Genomic DNA, 19,773 nt, shown 5'->3' on the forward strand with positions numbered 1-19,773 from the left:
GGAAACCAAGGACCAGAGCGTTCAAGTAATTTGCCCAAGGTCATCCAGAGAGGCGTCCAGGTTGGTTTCAAATTTCCAGAAACTGCAGCTCTGTAAACTCAAACCACCAATCAAGAAGAAAATGCTAAAATAACTGTTTCAGAGTACTTGTACTAAAGCCCAAAGCTTTTGTTTTACATATAGTTTCAGTAACTTGGTTTCCTGGGTCCACAACAGGGAATGGGAGGGACGTGGTGGGAAGTTATTAGAAGGGGCCCACAACCAGCCAGCAATAGGGAGTAAGAACCTGGCTGTCATACCTGGTTTACAACCTGCTGACAACCTGGCAGTATGGGTGAGAACAAAAGAAAATTTCGAAGCCGACCTGAGTCTTAAAGAAACACGCAAATTGGGGCCATTTACTGTAGGACTGAAAATCCCAGGGATGCCCGGCTGGCTCAGTCAGAGGAGCTTGCGACTCTGTCTCAGGGTCATGAGTTCAAGCCCCACGTTGGGTGTAGAGATTACTTGAATAAATAAACTCTAAGAAAACAAAAGCACGTGGGTGGCTCAGTCGGTTGAGCGTCCGACTTCGGCTCAGGTCATGATCTCATGGTTTGTGGGTTCAAGCCCCATGTCAGGCTCTGTGTTGACAGCTCAGAGCTTGTTTCAGATTCTCTCTCTCTCTCTCTCTCCCTCCCTTTGCCCCTCCCCCGATTGTGCTCCCCCTTTCTCTCAAAAACAAATAAACATTAAAAAGAAAAAAAAAAGAATGGGGTGCTTGGGTGGCTCAGTTGGTTAAGCGTCCAACTTCAGCTCAGGTCATGATCTCATGGCTTATGGGTTCAGGCCCCGTGTCAGGCTCTGTGCTGACAGCTCAGAGCCTGGAACCTGCTTCGGATTCTGTGTCTTCCTCTCTCTCTGCCCCTCCCCTGCTCACGCTCTGTCTCTGTCCTTCCCTCTCTCTCTCAAAGATAAACATTAAAAATTTTTTTAAAAAAGGAAGGAAATTTGGACACATGCTATAACATAAGTGAATCTTGAGGACATCATGCTAAGTGACATAAGCCAGCCACCTGTGTGAGTCTGCCTAGATGAAGCACCCAGGGGAGTCAAATTCATAGAGACGAAGTAGAATGGTGGTTGCCAGGGCTGGTGCTTAATGGAGACAGAGTGTCACTTTTGCAAGAGTTCTGTGGATGGTGGCACTGACAGCTGCACAACATCGTGAACGCACTGGATGCCACTGAGCTGTATGCTGAAAACTGATGAAGGTGGCACATTTTATGTTATGCGTATTTTACCGCAACTCAAAAAAATCACCTTGTGTAGAATTGCCTCTTCCCCCAAACGGGTATGTAAGTTTTTGCTGCACTTAGTTGAAACCCCCCCGAGCCTTTCCCGCCTCGCACCGAGGAGGTGCGGGCAGAGCCCACGTGACCATTTAACACAAAATAACCAAACCGAAGTGGGGTGAGAGGTGGCCGAGAGCTAGGCAGGGTGCCGGCCATAGGGGCTGTCCCTCATTCTCCGAGGAGGAAAAGTGACAAGTTCCTGCAGGGGATTCCGAACGTTAGCACCAGAGGGGCTCCTGGCCAGTTTCGCGTCTAGTAACAGGCCCCTGCCATTCTGTTTTCATCCAGGTTGCCTTTTTCCTCTACAACGGAGTGTCGCTGGGTCAATTCGTGCTGCAGGTAACCCATCCGCGATACCTGAAGAACTCGCTGGTTTACCACCCACAGCTCCGCGCGCAGGCATGGCGTTACCTGACGTACATCTTCATGCACGCGGGGTGAGTGCCTGCCTTCGTTCGCTCTGGCTAGAGTCCCCATAGGAAAACAAGAGGTCCAGAGAGCCTAGAAGGAAATATGTTTCAGTTTGTTTTTATCTTCCTGGACACAGGGTTTGAGGTGGCTCCTTGAAACTTACCTAATACCAGAAGGTAGTTCATTACTGACACAGTATGGAAAAGGGGAAATAGATGGAGGAAAATGCTAAGTTTAAGCCCACAGTGAAAGCGGTACAAATGTAGGTTACAAGTTCGTTCTGAGCTTCCTAGTGGCCAAAGCAAAAAGGGAAGTGTCAGCTACCAAGTTCATGATCCATAAACTGTGTGCGTGTCAGTGCCCCCAGAAGTGGAATAAAGGACAGGTTTCTTGAAAGCGCCTTTCTCCCAAGGTGGTCTCCATAGGTGGTGAGAGTCTTTTTGAGGAATTCTAGCAATAATTATAGTATCTGTTGATGGGATTCCCTGCCCACGCTGCCCAAGCCTGTGACTCCACAGTGGGTAAGACTGCTGCCTTATTTCCAGGACTGACCTCTGGCCTTCCTTGATCTTTTGGGGTGAGGAACAAGAATGGACAAAGCCTCCAAAGCCTCTTTGTCCATTCTCTGCCTCTGGGAGCTAAAAGCCTGGAGGCCAAAGTGGACAGTGCACAGAGGCTCTTAGCTGAGGCCCATAGTGGTGGCCTCAGGCCTTTCTCTGGCTATTGCTTCTAATGGGGCAGTGCCTGCCTGGGAGGGCCCTTGGAGGAGTTTCTAGGTCTGTGATTTTGAGGGGGGGGAGGGGCTCTTGGCTGGCGCTGCAGCCGACAGGAGATAGGGACAGCTGGCCAACATCTGGGATGAGCCCAGCAAGGTGACCTATGATCCAGGGGCCCACTCTGGACCAGTGAATCCAGTGCGGTAGAGAGGAAGGAGTTCGGATTGGGACGCAGGAGCCCTGAGTTCCCCTCACCGGGTGTCTTCTAGTCTCAGGCTCTTGCCTGTAAACCAAGAAGACAGGACCGGAAAACCTCTGCAGTCTCTCTGTGAATCTGATGCTCGCATCCGGCTCTTTTCCAGTGCGTTTGTCTGACACTTCTAACCCTTCGGCTGGCAGTCAGGGCTGGAAGATTCCAGGCATGATAGGAGTGTAGAACAGAGCCCCATCTGTCTGAGCTACCTTGCAGGTGCCCTCCTGGGTAGACAGGTGCTCACGTGTGCCCAGCATGGCACAGTGATTAGTCTCCAGGCAGGGCCTTGAAGACCAGGCCCAGGGCTGTGACCCAGGCCAAGGTCCAGACCCCTCATGATGTGCTCTGTTACCCTATAACTTAAACATCTCCAGGAAGCTGTGCAGGTGCTGTGGGCTCAATTTACGTGAGACAGTGGATGTTAAAGTGCTTTGTAAACTTGAAAGCACACACTGATATAGCAATAGTAACATGACAACTTTTTCCAATAACATAGGCATTCGGCTAGACACCAGTTAGCAACAAGATCTGGTCGTAGATGTATGATAGTATAAAAAGGAAAGTATTCATAGGGTAAGAAAACCCAACCCTGAGTGTTGGGTAGAATGGGATTTTAAGGGATTTCATGATATTTTAAGGGATAACTTTGAATTATTAAGTTCTAAGAGATATCTCTAATACTTACAATTGTTTTTTTTTTTTTTTAACGTTTATTTATTTATTTTTGAGAGAGCGAGAGAGTGAGCAAGGGAGGGGCAGGGAGAGGGAGAGAGAGAATCCCAAGCAGGCCCCATGCTGTCAGCACAGAGCCCGACTCGGGTTCCATCTCACGAACCGTGAGATCGTGACCTGAGCCGAAATCAAGAGCTGGATGCTTAACTGACTGAACCACCCACGCGCCCCTCTAATGCTTGCACTTGTCTTGAAAACATCTTTCTCTTTGAACATCAGTAGCTCTTACAAATGTGTAGTGAGCCAGAGTAACTTCGTGGCCTGGTGAATGGAGCAGATTCTGCCCATCAGGAACCCGGGCTGTGTGACTGTAAGCCAGTCAGTGTCCCTCTCTGAGTCTTGGCTTCTCATATGTGAATGGATGGATTTGCTGGATCTTAACCGTGGTGAGGCGCCTTCTCACTATGGCAGGTGCAGGCATTGCCAAGCACTGCCCAGGCCCTGCACTGTTCCTTCCTGTCCCAGGTGGCAGGCAAGGTATGCTGTTTCCAAGACGACCTGTCTGCATTGTAATTCCTGTCCCTTAGACCCAGACCATGAGCTCCTCAAGGTAGGTATAGGGTCTTATTCCCTGCTGGATCCCCAGCATCTTGGCATACAGTGTTTGTTGAATGAATGAGTGAGTGAGTGAATGAATGAATGAGTGTATGAATGGAGTGGTCTTTCTGTACAGGATAGAACACCTGGGACTCAACGTGGTGCTGCAGCTCCTGGTAGGGGTGCCCTTGGAGATGGTGCACGGAGCAACCCGCATTGGGCTTGTCTACGTGGCTGGCGTTGTGGCAGGTAGGCAGGTGGGCTGCAAGTCCACAGGGGTAAACTTCCCCAGGGTGGCTGGGAGACCCCATGGGATTGGGCAAGCCCCCGGCCTCCAGCGATGCAGGACTCCCATCGCCAAGGCTCGTAACTACCAGGGTTAGCAAACCTCCTCTGGAAAGGGGACTACCATCCAAAGAGGGAGGCATGTGATGGCAAGGGGAGGAGACCACAGGATTTGGAACAGGCAGATTGACCGGGGTTTCTGTCTTTATACTGCCATGTTGTAGCTGTGTGAGCTTGGGGAAATTCCTTAACCTCTCTCGGCCCCCTTAGGTTTTAGGAGGGAACTAATAAGATCTGCCTGTAGGGTGTTAGGAGGGTGGAGTGAGGTGACAAATGGAGTAACAGTGCCATATAAACTGCACAGGCACAGTAAGATCCCTGTAGGGACATCCAAGGTGTGGGTGGAGCCAGGCCCACCCACCAGGCCTACACCTGTCCCCTTGATTGACCCCCTGCTGACAGGAAGCAGGTCTGGCCTAAGAGGTAGTGAGCACTCACGCCAGCTGGAGGAGACTGGGGCCCTAGCTGACTCTGCTCACACGGCGAAGGACCATGACCTTGAGGATGGCCGGCCCTGTGGCCAGTGGGACACCCCCTCTCCTTCCCTGGAGGGAGGTTAGGCGGGCTGGGGTGAGCCGGGGAGAGCAGACTGCATTTCTGCAGAAGGAGTCTGCACCAACCGGGTTTCTGAACAGAGGGATCTCCCTCGTGATGTTTCCAACCTTATAGCTGTCTGCTGCTTCTCCTTCTCCTTCTCCTTCTTCTTCTTCTTCTTTTATTTATTTTTTTTTACACAAGGTTTGCCGCCTCAGCTCTTCACCTTGACAGCTGTGCCCAAGGGAGCTTTGTGTGTATGTTTAAGTAAGATCTTAATCCTTTCTGAGTGGCATTAAAGTTGTCATCAGGAGAGCAGGGTGGCATTGACCTTGTAAACAATGAGCAGACAGGGACCCTGGGAGTAACTGAGGTGGCTTCAGGAATCCAAGAGGGAAGAGTCCCACCCCACTCACCCATTCGAAGCTGGTCTGCTAGTTCAGGAACCCTCAGCTTGGGAGATTGGCCCCTCACCTTCTTCATTTCTCTGTGTGCTGCGGGTGAAAACTTGGCCACCTTGGACAGCACCCACATGAGCTTCCCCAGCATCCAGCACCTTCCACATCCTTTAGCAAAGGTCTAATGAGGATCTCTGTGTGCCAGACTTAGCCACCCACGCAGTCCCCGAGTCTTGACATCTGGAGATTCATAGCCACGTTTTCTATACCTACATACCCAGAGACCCAGATGGTTAATGGCGAGGAACAGGAAAGACACTCATAACACTTGCAGTTAGTAGTCAATTAGATGGGAGTGCCAATAACCCAGAAGACGGAAGTAAGATTCAAGATGACTCAGGCCTCACCCAAACTGATGACACCCAGCAGGAAGGCAGTGCAGGTGTCACTCGCCAGTGACCCCGGTGCAGAGTGGGATGGTGCACAGACAGAAGGGATCCTTGCCAACCAGACAGGAGGGGGTGGGGCTGTATCATAAAGCAAACAACATGTACTATTCTGTCTGAGGCATTGATTCAGACCAGAGGTCACTCTGGTCACCATAAATCATGTCATTGATCTTCTGGACTGAGTTGATTGATCTGCCTGCACCCCTTCCTTCCCTGTCTACTCTGTATGCATCCCAGCTCAGAGAGGCGGCTCCATTCACAGCCAGCCAGACCCTGACCGGATAGCCAGTAGTTAGCAAGTGTTGGCCATGTGCAGGCAAGCAACCCCTCGAGGCAAGTACTATTACTCTCCCCTTGCTGCAGGTGCAGAAACAGCCTTAGGGTGTCTCAGGGACTTGCCCGAGAAGACCTAGCTGTAAGTGGCGGAACTGGCCCCAGACCCAGGCTGCCTGACCCCAAAGGCTGTGCTTCAAACCACTACCGTATGTTATGAGAACCAGAAGGCAGGCCTTGTCCTTGTGCATGTTATTTATTGTCAGAAACCAAGGAAAGTCTTTTTTTTTTTTCTAATGTTTTTATTTTTGAGAGAGAGAGAGAGCAAGCAGGGTAGGGGCAGAGAGAGAGGGAGATAGAGAATTCCAAGCAGGCTCTGTGCCGTTATCTCAGAGCCCGATGTGGGGCTCGAACTCACAAATTGTGATATCATGACTCGAGTGGAAGGTGGGTCGGACACGAACCAACTGAGCCACCCAGGCGCCCCACCCAGAGAGGTCTTAATAGACATCAGACCCCACCATTTAGCTCCTGCCCGATGAAAATATTGCAAAGACAAGGCCATCACATTTTGTAGCAATGACAGCCAACCTCTGCTGAGCACATCCGATACTCTGGGCCTGTGATAGAGGATGCACATACGTTTTTCCTGTATTGGCAAATCTTATGAGGTGGGTACCGTCACCTCCATGTCACAGGTGGTTCAGAGAGGTGAAACGACTAGCTCAATTTTCTTAGAAGGACGAGGGAAGTACTAGAAGTGAGTGGGAGCCCCATGCTTCTAACCAATGCTTGACGTGTCTCTTGCTTCTAGCTAACTATCACGTGGCTAAAATTTAGGTACTTTAAAAACCAGTATTTCAAGGGCTCCACCCAACTTTTCTTATAGATTATATAGATGAAACACCACGTGTGCATCCCCAGAGACTTAACTCAGGGTTTGGCATATGTTAAGCAGCAAATATTTGTAGAACAAAGGAGAGACTACATACATAAATAAAGTTATATTGCTCAAAGGTAGATGTTCTGCTGATTTCTATTTGGATTTTTTTGTTTTAATGGCCAAGGGAGACGTTGGAAAACACCTGCTTTAAATTATTTCAGGCTAACATCGCAGCTGTGCATTATGATAAAGTCACCAATTTATCTGCGTGCTGGTGTGGGCCCAGAACTTTTTCAAGAGAGTTCATAGTCCAACCAGAACTAGTCCCTTGGCCTGTGCAGAGGTGCGTTTCACTCCATCTTGCCATTCTATCCCCATCCTCTGCCCCATGACGTCTGGGGCATTCATACTGGCCTTATGGAACTGTCATCCATGAGGCTAGGTTCCACACAGCTTGTCCGGAATCCTGCGTGGCCCAGGCTTCCTGCCCCGGGATGACCTTTATTACTATATTGATATGTATGCATGCCCTTGTTCCCAGTCCCTCTAGTCCAGGGCTAACCTGCAGCCACTTGAGGAAATCTTTCTGCCATACACGGAGGACCGGTGAGTCCAGATTGTTACTTTCGGGATTCTAGAACCAGGATCCAAACCTCGGATCCTGGATCCCAGAATCTCGGGCTGTTGAATCTCTCTGATCTGGAAGGAACTCTTGAGGTCCCCTCCAGTGGCTGCCAAATTTTACTCCCCAGGCCCCACCCCCACTCAGTCATAGGCTCTCCGTGCTCTGCTCCATGGGGGTAGGGGTGTGGGTAAGGTTTCCTTTGAAAAGAGAGTTTCACTGCTCAGAAGTTGGTAAGCCTTAGACCTCTTTATGTCACAGAAAGCTGAAGCCCAGAGAATGCAGGGGCTGTGCCCAAGGTCATGCAACTAGCCAGCCACGCCCCCCTTCCAGACTCCTGCCACAATCCCAAATTGACCCTTGACCCCGGGGTCGTGGACCCCTCTCCATAGGTAGGGTGAGAGAAAGGTCAGGGTGGGGAGGCTGGACCCTGGGGGCTTCCCCACTGCCTCCCTACTGCTGCGGATGCCCCTGCACCCGGGAGGCCGACAGAGCAGAAGCTGGGCCTGCGAGAGGAAAGAGGCCAGCCCAGGGAGGCTGGGGCTTCCTCTGTCCACGCGGTAATTAATGAGCGGCTCCGTCTCCAGCGGCCAGCCCTCCACAGCCCCGCAATGCAGCCTTCCTTGCGGGCCCTGCCCGGAGAGCGTGGGAATCCTTTGTCATGCAGATCCCACTGCCTGTCTGTTTGCCACCCTGGGATTTTTTTTTTTTTTTCTGTTATATATGGCTGACCCCTTGGCTAGGCAGTAAAAAAAAAAAAAAAAAAAAAAAAAAAAAAAAAGAAAATGATCTGACAATAGATCAATACCTAATTAAAGCCAGAGGGAAGGCATGAAAGGGGAGAAGAAAGATTTATAGTCACCCTGGGAGGGGAGAAGGACTTGGGAGTTCTCGGTTCATGACAGTGCTTTTTCCTGGGAGATCACATCCCCCTTGAGACCAAGAATTTGCCATAGGGATCTCCCAGCGAGCTGAGGAGCCTTGAGAGAGGTCTGAGGGGGCAGCGAGGCAGGGGAGAAGGTGGATGATGTTCTGGGGGCTCCCGATGCCCAGGTGTGTCGGGCGCCCGGGTTCCCGGGTTGAGCCCAGCCTCCTCCTAAGTAGCGGACCCTACACTTGTATGGAGCCTGCAGTTTGGCACTTCTGCCCATCTCCACCCAGGCAGCGGCTAATTGGCTCCCGAGCCTGCGGGCATTTTCCAGTGGTGGTTTCTGCACACTCACCCAGGCCAGCCACCTCAGCCTCTGAGCCCTGGGCTCTACCTCCTGGTTATTTTTAGTCTCTCGTGTCCTTCCCTGGAAGCCAAAGCATTGATCACACTTAAACGAGACCAGAACAATACATTTCCCTTCTCCTCTCTGCCCAGCTTCCCTTCCAGCACAAAAGTTTGTCATCCCCCAGACCAAAAGTCTACCCCCTTCTCCCCCCAGAGGGTATGACATCATCTCTCTCTCTTCCCTGGGACTTTTCAAGGACATTTTTCCTCTAGCGGAACCCCCACTCTAGAGATTCTGTTGGCCTTTTGTCACTCGGCCGGAGGGAGGGAGGTCGGAGGTGAAGCCAAGCGGGTTTCTAGATGCCTTTGAGCAGAGAAATGCTCTGGAGCGATGGTGGAGGGTGGAGGCTGACCTCTGTCTGTACCAGTTCGGGGAGTGGCTGCCGTTGAGGCCGCGAGCGTGGACTTTGTGTCGGCAAAGCAGGACTCAAGTCCTGGTTGCAGCCCTTCCTACCAGTGACTCTGGGCTCAGCCTCCTCACCTCTGCATTGAGGCTGCTGTCACCCTCCTCAAAGGGCGGCCTCGGGGGTTAAACGGGCCGATGTAAGTAAAACGCGTGGCCAGCGCGCCATACACGGTGGCCCACGCGTGGCAGCTGACCCTGCAGTAAGTACTGCTACCGTTTGTTATCGCTCAGAACCCCGAGGTAATGCCAAGCGGGGCAGAGTTGCAGTGACAGGCAGGTGGTCCCTTCCCTCCACTGGGTCTTCTGTAAAAGAAGTTCGAATCAGATGGCTCTTTCAAGCCATGAATTTAAGCTTCTAGGAGGCCCCAGGGCGACACCGGATGAAAGGAAGAGATAGAGCCTTTGCTCTGGGGTCTTACCCCCCCCCCCCCCCACCGAGGCTGCTGCGTGTGAGGGCCTGGGGCAGGGGCGGGGAGTACGCGCCAGCACCCTTGAATTCCTGATGTCTCTCTGTACCAGGGTCCTTGGCGGTGTCTGTGGCTGACATGACTGCACCAGTTGTGGGCTCCTCTGGAGGGGTGTATGCACTCGTCTCTGCCCATCTGGCCAACATCGTGATGGTGAGCACCTGCTGTCCCAACGTGCCTATCTCGGCCTCCCCTCTGCATGTCAGTCCTCGCCGGGGATCTTCTTCGACTCCCCGGCTCAGGCCCAGAAATGCCAGGCAGACCTGGCTGGTATGAGGGTTCACTGACACTCCTCACTTTTTGCAGACTGATTTCAAATGGGGCTCTTCCATATACGATTCGTATTTTTTCCTCTTGCCTATGAAATTACCCATTTCCCTATGCTACCCCTTTCCCATTCAGCTTTAAAAAGTGTTACAGTAGGGGTGCCTGGCTGGCTGCGTCAGTAGAGCCTGCGACTCTTGACCTTGGGGTCGTGAGTTCAAGCCCCACGTCCGGACTAGAGCTTAGTTTTAAAAAAGAAAGACAATGTTAGGTGTCCCTGGGTGGCTCAGTCTGTTAAGCACCCAACTCTTGATTTTGGCTCAGGTCATGATCTCACAGTTCATGAGTTCGAGCCCCGCATTGGGCTCCACGTTGACAGTGCAGGGCCTGCTTGGGATTCTCTCTCTCCTTCTCTCTCTCTGCCCCTCCCCCTTTCTCTCTCACTCTCTCTCAAAACAAACAGATATTAAAAAAATAATTGAAAAAGGGCGCCTGGGTGGCTCAATCAGTTGAGCCACCGACTCTTGATTTCCTCTCAGGTCATGATCTCTCGGTTCATGAGTTCCAGCCCCACATTGGGCTCCATGCTGACAGTGCAGAACCTGCTTGGGATTCTCTCTCTCCCTCTCTCTCTACCGTTCTCCTGCTCTCTCACTCTCTCTCTCAAAATAAATACACTTTAAGGGGCGCCTGGGTGGCCCAGTTGGTTAAGTGTCCGACTTCGGCTCAGATCATGATCTCACAGTTCATGAGTTCGAGCCCCACATCGGGCTCTGTGCTGACAGCTCAGAGCCTGGAGCCTTCTTCGGATTCTGTGTCTCCCTCTGTCTCTGTCCCTCCCCTGCTCGTACTCTGTCTGTCTCTCCCTCAAAATAAATAAACGTGAAAAGAATTTTAAAAGATAAAATAAAAAATAAACTTTAAGAAAAATAATAAAAATTAAAAAATACAACTTTAAAGAGTATTACAATCCTTGACCACTAGCATGCATCGTAATTGTAATTCGTTGCTTGTCACAGATGATTAAAAGTAAAGGGACCTCAGCAAAATTCTCAAAAAGGAAAGGAGCCTCTAAGAGGTTAAATGATTTGTCCACAGTCACAGTGAAGATTGTGGCAAGTCGGGACTTGAACCCATACTTCCTGACAGCTACTCAGGTGTCATTCCCTTACACCAGCCTCTCACAGTGTCGGGACATGGCCGTTCCTTTCCCAGGCTCTTTTTTGCCTTTTCCTGGAGGGCATTCTTTTGTTAAGATTTTGTTTTCTAAGTCATCTCTGCGCCCAACATGGGGCTCGAACTCACAACCCCGAGACCAAGAGTCACACACTCTGCCGACCAGCCAGACATGCCCCTCCTGAAGGGGATTCTAGCGTGCTAGCTGAGAGCCCAGGCTCCGGAGCCAGTCAGCCCAGATCTGAGTCCTGGCTACTTACTTCCCAAAGAGGCACCTTGGGCACATTACTTAACTGCGCTGTGCCTCAGTTTCTACATCTGTGAAACGAGGTGATATTGATAAATGAGATAAAGTGAAAATAACCTATTCAATATAAAGGTTAACTCCCTCCTCCTCCAAGAAGAGGCCAGGGTTGGACCCTGAATGGAGACAGAGTCTTAAGGAGAGAAATAGGAATCCGTCTGATAGTCCCAGAGGAGGCCAAAGTCCTTGTTTTAGAGGCAGTCGGGAGGAGGAGTCACCGGGAGCGGCCCTGCAGGCCCGATGCCCACCAGGGAAGGCCCAGGTTCTACTCATCCCCGGTGCCTGGCCCAGGGCTGGCCAAATGGCAGGTGGTGCCAAGTAAATTTTTTTTAAGATTAAAAAAAATGTTGATTTTGAGAGAGCGCACACGTGTGCAAGCGGAGGAGGGGCAGAAAGAGAGGGAGAGAAAATCCCAAGCAGGCTGCACGCTCAGCACAGAGCCCCATGCGGGGCTCGGTCCCATGACCCCGAGATCATGACCTGGGCCGAAATCAAGAGTTGGATGCTTAACCGACTGAGCCACCCAGATGCCCCAGTTTTGTTTTGTTTTTTTTTTTTTAAGTAATCTGTACCCCCAACGTGGGGCTCTAACTTACAACCCCGAGATCCAGAGTCGTACGCTCCACCCACAGAGCCAGACAGGCGCCCTCCTCCCACCCCCAACTAAATTTTGAATGAAGGAAGGAAAGAAGGAATGAGCAGTGTCTAGAAACGGCATCGCTTCCCCCCAGGGTCCTCCTGTTCTCACCTCCCTCCTCTGTCACTGTCTTCACCCACGTGGAGGATGTGTGAATGCTGTTACAACGTCTGGAGTTCCTAAATTCTCCCATTTCTTCTTTATTATTTATTGTCACTGTCACCTGCCAGGCTCAACACACCATCCCTTTTCTTTTCACCAAAGTCCCCTTTGTACATCGAGAGAGTGAGCGAGCAGCAGAGGGACAGAGGGAAGGAGAGGAGGGTGGGGGGAGAGATGGACCGACAGACACCAATGACACTTACTACTCATCTGAATTTTGGCAACTTCACGTGAGCACCTGAAGAGACACAGCAGGTGTAGGAAAGCTTGCGTGGACGTGCGAGTGTGTGTGTGTGTGTGTGTGTGTGCACGTGAACTTACGCGTGCGTGCACGCGCGCACACACACACACACACACACACACACACACACACGGCCCGGTCCGCTGAAGATCCTGACAGCACAGGGCTGCCTCACACAACCCTTTTAAATGGGTCATTCTGTATCGGTGCCACAGCTTTCCCCAGACACAGCTTTTTCTCTGGATTCCACCTCCGCCGCTCCCCCCTCCCCCTGCCCCAGTTCCCTTCTGGAGGGGATGGAAATGCTAACAAACTCCCCTCCCCACCCCCCCCCCAAGATGTGTACGTGTGTGAGGGGACCGACAAGCACAACTAAGAAGAAATAAACAGTTCATAGAGAGGCCCTGTTTCCACCCGCTTCCCTGCAGCATGGGAAACAGCCCTGGGGCCCCAGAAGTTCCCATGGTGAGGGCAGATCACCCCAAGAACCACGGGGTGGGGCATGGGGCTCGAGGAGGGAGGTGTGAAAGCAGTTTTGTTCCCGTTTACACTTCTTTCTGGCAAGCAGCCCATGGCCTGTGGTGGTGGAGATGAGCAGTCCCATCCGAGAGCCCACTACCCTTCTAGAAGGACGTGGCTTTCGCCGGCCAATTGGGAGCGTCGCAGTCCCCGGAGCATGACATATGGTAGCCTTTCCCTTAGAAAGTTGTGTGGTGCTTATCTGATGGTGAAACAAACCTCGTTTTCTCATTAGAAAGGTTGGTTTCCTTTCAACAAGAGGCCGCCTTTACCCAAATTAGCTCAGCGGCCTAGCACTTGAGAGATGCATTAGCACGAACCCTATACATTGGCCATTTCTGTGGGTCAGAAGCATTTAAACATTGGCAATTTCCATCTAATAGGTATGCTAGAATTTTGAATTCCCAAATGAAGACTTGTGTGTGAGTGTGTGTGTGTGTGTGTGTGTGTGCGTGCGTGCGTGCGTGCAGCGAAACACCTTGTCAGAACAGACAGGAGAAACAGCATGCTAGTCAGAGAATCTAGACGTGAGTACTGGACCGACCATCTTAAAAGCTGTGAGTTGCTTCACTTCTCAGGGTCTCCGTTCCCTCATCTGCAGCCCCTCTTTACGGGGTAGTTGTGAGACAGACATGGAGAGTGAAAACAGTGGATGTGAAAATGCTTTCCATGTGGCAAATCACCACACAGCTGGGGGATCGCGTGTGGGTGCGGGTGTGTGTTTACATATCCTTGAATACGTATAATTTTCTGTGTTTATCAATTTTGCCTGTTATCTGTAGGAGCAATTAGAAAATGTGTCCCTTTTACATCATACACAAAACAGAAAAAGTGTTCAACACTTCTGTTCTCAGGACTAAGTGAGGATTCTGCCTTAAATGAAAGCATGTCTTGTTTTTCATGAAAACTCTCTGGGTTCCAGGGGTGCCTGGTTGGCTCAGTCGGTAGGGCGTGACACTCTTGATCTCAGGGTCATGAGTTTGAGCCTCATGTTGGGTGTAGAGATTACTTAAAAATAAAATCTTGGAACACCTGGGTGGCTCAGTCAGTTGAACGTCCAGCTCTTGGTTTCGGCTCAGGTCGTGATCTCACAGTTCATGAGATCGAGCCCCACGTCGGGCTCTGTGCTGACAGTGAGGAACCTGCTGGGGATTCTCTGTCTCCCTCACTCCCTGCCCCTGCCCTGCCCTGCTCACGTGCATGCGCATGCTCTCTCTCTCTCTCTCTCTCTCTCTCTCTCAGAATAAATTACGTAAATAAATCAATAAAATCTTTATAAAAAACCCCACTCTGAGTTCCAAAAAGCTTACAGTTTACATCAAGGGATTAAGTTCAGAAAATATTTCAACAAAAAAACTGGATGGCGTAAAAAACTTGCAATCAAGACTTCTTAGCTTATTTTTTTATTATTAACATTTTTTTATTTTTTATTTTTAAATTTTTTTTATGTTTATTTCTGAGACAGAGAGAGACAGAGCATGAGTGGGGGAGGGGCAGAGAGAAAGGGAGACACAGAATCGGAAGCAGGCTCCAGTCTCTGAGCTGTCAGCACAGAGCCCGACGCGGGGCTGGAACTCACAAACGTGAGATCATGACCTGAGCCGAAGTCGGTCGCTCAACCAACTGAGCCACCCAGGCGCCCCTATTAAAACTTTTTTTTAATATTTATTTATTTTTGAGACAGAGCGTGAGCAAGGGAGGGAGAGCAGAAAGAGGAAGACACGGAATCTAAAGCAAGCTCCAGGCTCTGAGCTGTCAGCACAGAGCCAGACGCAGGCTTTGAACTCGCAAACTGTGAGACCTCAGTTGAAGTGGGACACTTAACCGACTGAGCCACCCAGGCGCCCCAAGCCTTCTTAGTTTAAAGACTAGATGTGTTAAGATACACATAATTGAATAATTTATTAATTGCCTTTTGCTGGGGCCCACAGGCCAGCAAAAGTGATTCCATGTAGGAGATATTTACTTACACTCTCTTCTATACGATAGCTGCTTCCCTAAAATGTTCAAAATCTCAGTTTTTGCAATGGGACCATCTTGTCAAAGCACAAAGAGAGAGCGTTGTCTAAAAGACACTGGAGATCTCTATGTCGTAAGGTTCATTTCATTACTAAAAATCCTTTCACAGGAAATCAGTCCCCAATTTGTCTGTCATGCTTTCCCCTTTCCTGTGCTGGGTCTTTTTGAGGTCTTTTGACAAGATAGGTGAAACCGTGAAGCTCCCGCCTGGGTTCCAGCCTCTGAGCTCTTAACTGGTTGGGTGAACGAGATGCCCAGGGGACTGGTTACCCCCTGGTTTGCTGAGGGTGGGTTCTTTCTCACCCTGCAAGGCTCTGGGAGGGAAAGAAATGAAAAGGGGCTGCAAGAGACTCTTGCCCTGGGGCCGCAGGCATTACCACATTTATAGCCTCAGCAGGGCAGCAGGGCTGCCGTCCTGTTGTTTCACTGCAGTTTGGAGGGAATAATGGGGCGGGGAAATGAAGCAGCTGGTGGGAAGGGGTGACTGGAGTTTAACCCCTCAGCTGCTGGGAGAGGAGTCATTTCCCCACGTCCACTCAGCTTTGGAGGCAGGTGGACACACAACAGCCAGTGGGGACAGACGGCACAGACAGAACATGACCCTCAGAAGTGTGGGCAGATGGAGCTCTGGACTGAGGGCCCTGGGGACCTCGACATTAACTTACCATGACCTTGAACCAGCCCTCCTCGACTCCCCATTTCTTCTTTGCTGAAGTGCGGGAGATGTGACTGGACCAAGCCGGTCAACTCCAATGCCTTCAGGGCCAGTTAGGGATTGTAAGCGAGGCTGGCCTGGGGAGCGCTGGGGTGAAGCTGGAACTGCCCGGCTAGTCCAAGGTCATTCAGAAGGTTTAAAGGTGCTGTGCAGGGCAAACCCACTGTCTTTGCCTCAGGTCTAGATGATCACGTCAGACACTTACGTGACGCTTACCACACGCCAGGCAGTGTTCCTGGTGTTTTATGCGTATGAATTCATTTTACCTTCGCAACCCGTGAGGTAGGTAATTGAGGTAGGCACTGATGTTGGCCCAGATTTACAAATGAAGACCTTAGCCAGAAAGAAGTTCTGAGCCACCTCACCGCTGGCCTTGCCAGACCAAAAATATGGACGGTGCTTTTGAAGACAGACCCCAGATAGGGCCTGAAGGAGGGAGGTATGGACCTCAGCTGAAGGAGAGAGCGGCCAATATGTTCTAGACTGATTTTGCCTGATATTATCACTCAGGACACAGTGAAAGAGACGCTGTCTTAGGTAAGATGTTCTTCCTGAGATTTTTTTATTTTTTATTTTAGAGAGAGAGAGAGTGAGTAGGGAAGAAGGGCAGAGGGAGAGAAAGAGGGAATACCAAGCAGACTCCGCACTCAGTGCAGAGCCTGATGTGGGGCTTGATCCCACGACCTTGGGATCGTGACCTGAGCTGAAACCAAGAGTTGGACGCTCAACCGACTGAGCTACCCAGGCGCCCCCAGAGGGTTTTTATGAGGAAAAGGAATATTGGGAGTGTTCTGTATCACTTTTTTTTTTTTTACATTTTTAAAATTTTTATTTTTGAGAGAGAGACAGAGCATGAGCAGGGGAGGGGCAGAGAGAGAGGAAGACACAGAATCTGAAGCAGGCTCCAGACTCTGAGCTGTCAGCACAGAGCCCAACATGGGGCTCAAATCCACAAGCCGTGAGATCATGACCTGAGCCAAAGTCAGACGCTTAACCGACTAAGCCACCCAGGTGCCCCTCACTTTGGTTTTTAATTGTGGTGAAATACACACAGCATAAAATTTATCATCTTAACTTTTTTTTTTTTAATGTTTATTTTTGAGACAGAGAGAGGCAGAGCATGAACAGGGGAGGGTCAGAGAGAGAGGGAGACACAGAATCTGAAGCAGGCTCCAGGCTCTGAGCGGTCAGCACAGAGCCCAACGTGGGGCTCGAACTCACAGACTGTGAGATCATGACCTGAGCCGAAGCCAGAAGCTTAACCGACTGAGCCACCCAGGCGCCCCTCATCTTAACCATTTTTAAGTATACAATTCGGTTGTGTCAAGTACATTCTCACTGTTGGGAAATCATCACCATCCATCTCCAGAACTCTTCATCTTGCAAAACTGAAACGCTATTACCCATTAAACAACTCCCCGTTCCTCCCTCCCCCAGCCCCTGGCAACCACCTTTTACTTGATGTCTCTATGAATTGGCCACTCTCTGTGTCTTGTAGGAGTGGACTCATGCAGTATTTGTCCTTCCGTGACTGGCTTATTTCTCTGAGCATAATGTCTTCAAGGTTCGTTCGTTAGAACATGGCAGGATTGCCCTCCTCCTTAAAGTGAATGACATTCCCTTGTATCTCTGTCTGTCCATCTAGGGATACTGGTTTGCTTCCACTCTCTTTTGGTTGTTGGGAATCAGACGGCTAGGAACGTGGGTGTCACTGTTAGGGGAGAATTAGGATCCGTGGGTGGACATGACAGGGAGGCAAAGCCTGGCCGGATGAGAGCAGGAAGAACTTTTCAGTGGTTAGAGCCCCTTCACAGGGCTGCCCCAGGGGTGTCACGGGGCTGGGAGGGCCATTTTGTCAGCGGCTCAGCAGTGTGCCCTCCTTTGGGAGGAGCTGGTCCTTCCGTCAGGGACTCCCCAGGCCCTGCCCATCCTACGGTTGCATCCCGGAGAGGAGCTGAGGGGTCGCCCACCGCCAGCTAACTGCTCTAGGTTAGGTTGGGTTGCCAGATCCAGTGGCGGGCATCGATTCCTGTTGTTCCCTGTCTTCTGGTGGGGCTTCTCTGTGGGCAGTCGCCAGCAGGTGACAACGTCGCCTGCCATCGGCTTGTTAGCATAGAACACGTCAGCAGGCGAAGATGAGACTTCCCCACCTGAAGAGCAGCCATGTGTCGCCACCTTACCTTACTTGAAGAGGGCTCTCCAGTCAGTGAAGAACAATGGGGAAAAGGGAAGCGATGGGCAGGAAGCCGAACGCCTTCTGCAGGATTTCACCCTCTTTTCGGCAGATGCCCCGCAGCCTGCTTGCTCCACCGAAGGTTCCATAAAGGTTATTGTATGTGCCAGTGCTCAGGGCCTTGGTAAAGTTTAACACGTTCCCCCAACGTCAAAGGAGTGCGAGACGTGCCCTCAGCTGGGCCTGGGCCAGGCAGCAAAGGCAGAGCGGGTGGGTGGGAGGGAACAGAAGCCCCTGGCTCTACCCAGTAGCCTCCTTCCCTGTGGCTGGTGTGTTCCAGGGAGATTCCAGACTTGCTTCTGTGCGTGCCTCTATAAATGACACGGTGCTTTGAATGCGCCGCGGGAGAGCCCCTCAAAGGAACCCTGTGGCAAAGTCTTTTGTAAAGTGAAAAATCCTTTTGTAAGATGAATAATTGTACTCTGTCTATCTGCTTTGGAGGTTCAGAGTGTCCTGAGATTCTCAGGGGAAAGAGCGATTTGTTTGAAGGCCATCTGGCTCCCCCTTTTTCCAATGCCTGATCTTGTACAGCATCCCCCTCCAAGTGACGTAAAGCCCCCGTTTGGAGCTCTCAGTGATGGGAAACACACGATCCCCCAGGATGGAGCGTTCCATCTTTGGACGGCTCTTGCTTATTAGAAATGGAAACATCCCGAGCCTAAAAAAAATTCTCTGATGTTTTCATCCATTGAATTCTCCACTTACAGATCACACTGAATATGCCCTTTCCTTATGGTGGCTCACTTGATACTTGATAACAGTGAACTTGACCCTGGGTCTTCTCTTCATCTGTTTCTCACATGCAGGATTTTGGTTTCTTTCATCATCCTGATGGTTCTGCTTTGACTTTGCTTGGTTGCCGTCCTGCATCCCTTTGGCAAACGTTGAGACCTGACAATTAAGGCAGCTTTCAGGTGTTGTCAGCTCGTGTAGAGGGGGCAGGGACCTTATCTTCCTAGATCTGGATTCTCTCCCTTTTCTTTCTTTCTTTTTTTTTTGTTTTTTTAATTTTGAGAGAGAGAGAGAAAGAGGGCGGGGCAGAAAGAGAGGGAAGGAGAGAATCCCAAGCAAGCTCATCATAGAACCTGACGTGGGGCTCGATCTCACGAATTGTGAGAACATGACCTGAGCTGAAACCAAGAGTCCTATCCCTAACTGACTAAGCCACCCAGGCACCCTATGATGTCAGGTTTTCTTTTCTTTTTTTTAAACTCTTTTTTTTTTTAATGTCTTATTTATTTTTTGAGAATGAGAGAGCGCGCACACGCGTCCGCGGGGGAGGGGCAGAAGAGGGGGAACAGAGAATTGGAAGTGGGCTCTGCACGGACATGGCTGACAGCAGCAAGCCCCAGGCGGGGCTTGAACTCACGAACCCTGAGATCACGATCTGAGCCAAAGTCCGACACTCAACCAACGGAGCCACCGAGGAGCCCCGATGTCAGGTTTTCTTAAATAAGATACACCCTCGGAGGCGTGGTCCGATCTGGAACTAATGGAACTTTCTCCTTTTGCTGTAGAACTGGTCAGGCATGAAGTGTCAGTTCAAGCTGCTGCGGATGGCTGTGGCCTTGATCTGTAGTAAGTACTGACGGGGCAGGCTGGGTGGTGTGGAGCCCTGCGCCAGGCCTGGAGGATATAAAGATAGCACAGTCCCCGCCCTCGAGGGGTGTGTGATCAAGGGAAAAAGGGAGACATGTCAATGGTATGTGACAAAGTGGGGCTGTTAGGAGACGTCTGGCCCACTCTGCTACCACTTAATCTTTCTTAAACTTTTTATGGACTTATCACATGGAACCAGAAAGGTGCGGAATGAGTATCCAGCTCAATGACCAGCACCCAGATCAAGAAAAATAACTTTTTTTTTTTT

At 50.6% G+C, this 19,773-nt stretch overlaps 1 protein-coding gene across 2 annotated transcripts in view; it reads left to right on the plus strand.

Annotated features, from left to right (window-relative positions):
- RHBDL3 (rhomboid like 3) overlaps positions 1–19,773 on the plus strand; it is a 45,210-nt gene that overhangs the window by 22,282 nt on the left and 3,155 nt on the right. For both annotated transcript variants that reach the window (XM_047081512.1, XM_047081513.1), the window contains 4 exons: positions 1,623–1,771; positions 4,120–4,232; positions 9,689–9,789; positions 19,424–19,484. In XM_047081512.1, the coding sequence (XP_046937468.1) occupies positions 1,623–1,771; positions 4,120–4,232; positions 9,689–9,789; positions 19,424–19,484 (424 nt within the window). The remainder of the gene's footprint in view (positions 1–1,622; positions 1,772–4,119; positions 4,233–9,688; positions 9,790–19,423; positions 19,485–19,773) is intronic.

The sequence above is a fragment of the Lynx rufus genome, unplaced genomic scaffold, assembly GCF_022079265.1.
Source record: "Lynx rufus isolate CCGP_SWC_20201006 ecotype Redwood Valley unplaced genomic scaffold, mLynRuf1.p SCAF_18, whole genome shotgun sequence".
NCBI lineage: Eukaryota > Metazoa > Chordata > Mammalia > Carnivora > Felidae > Lynx > Lynx rufus.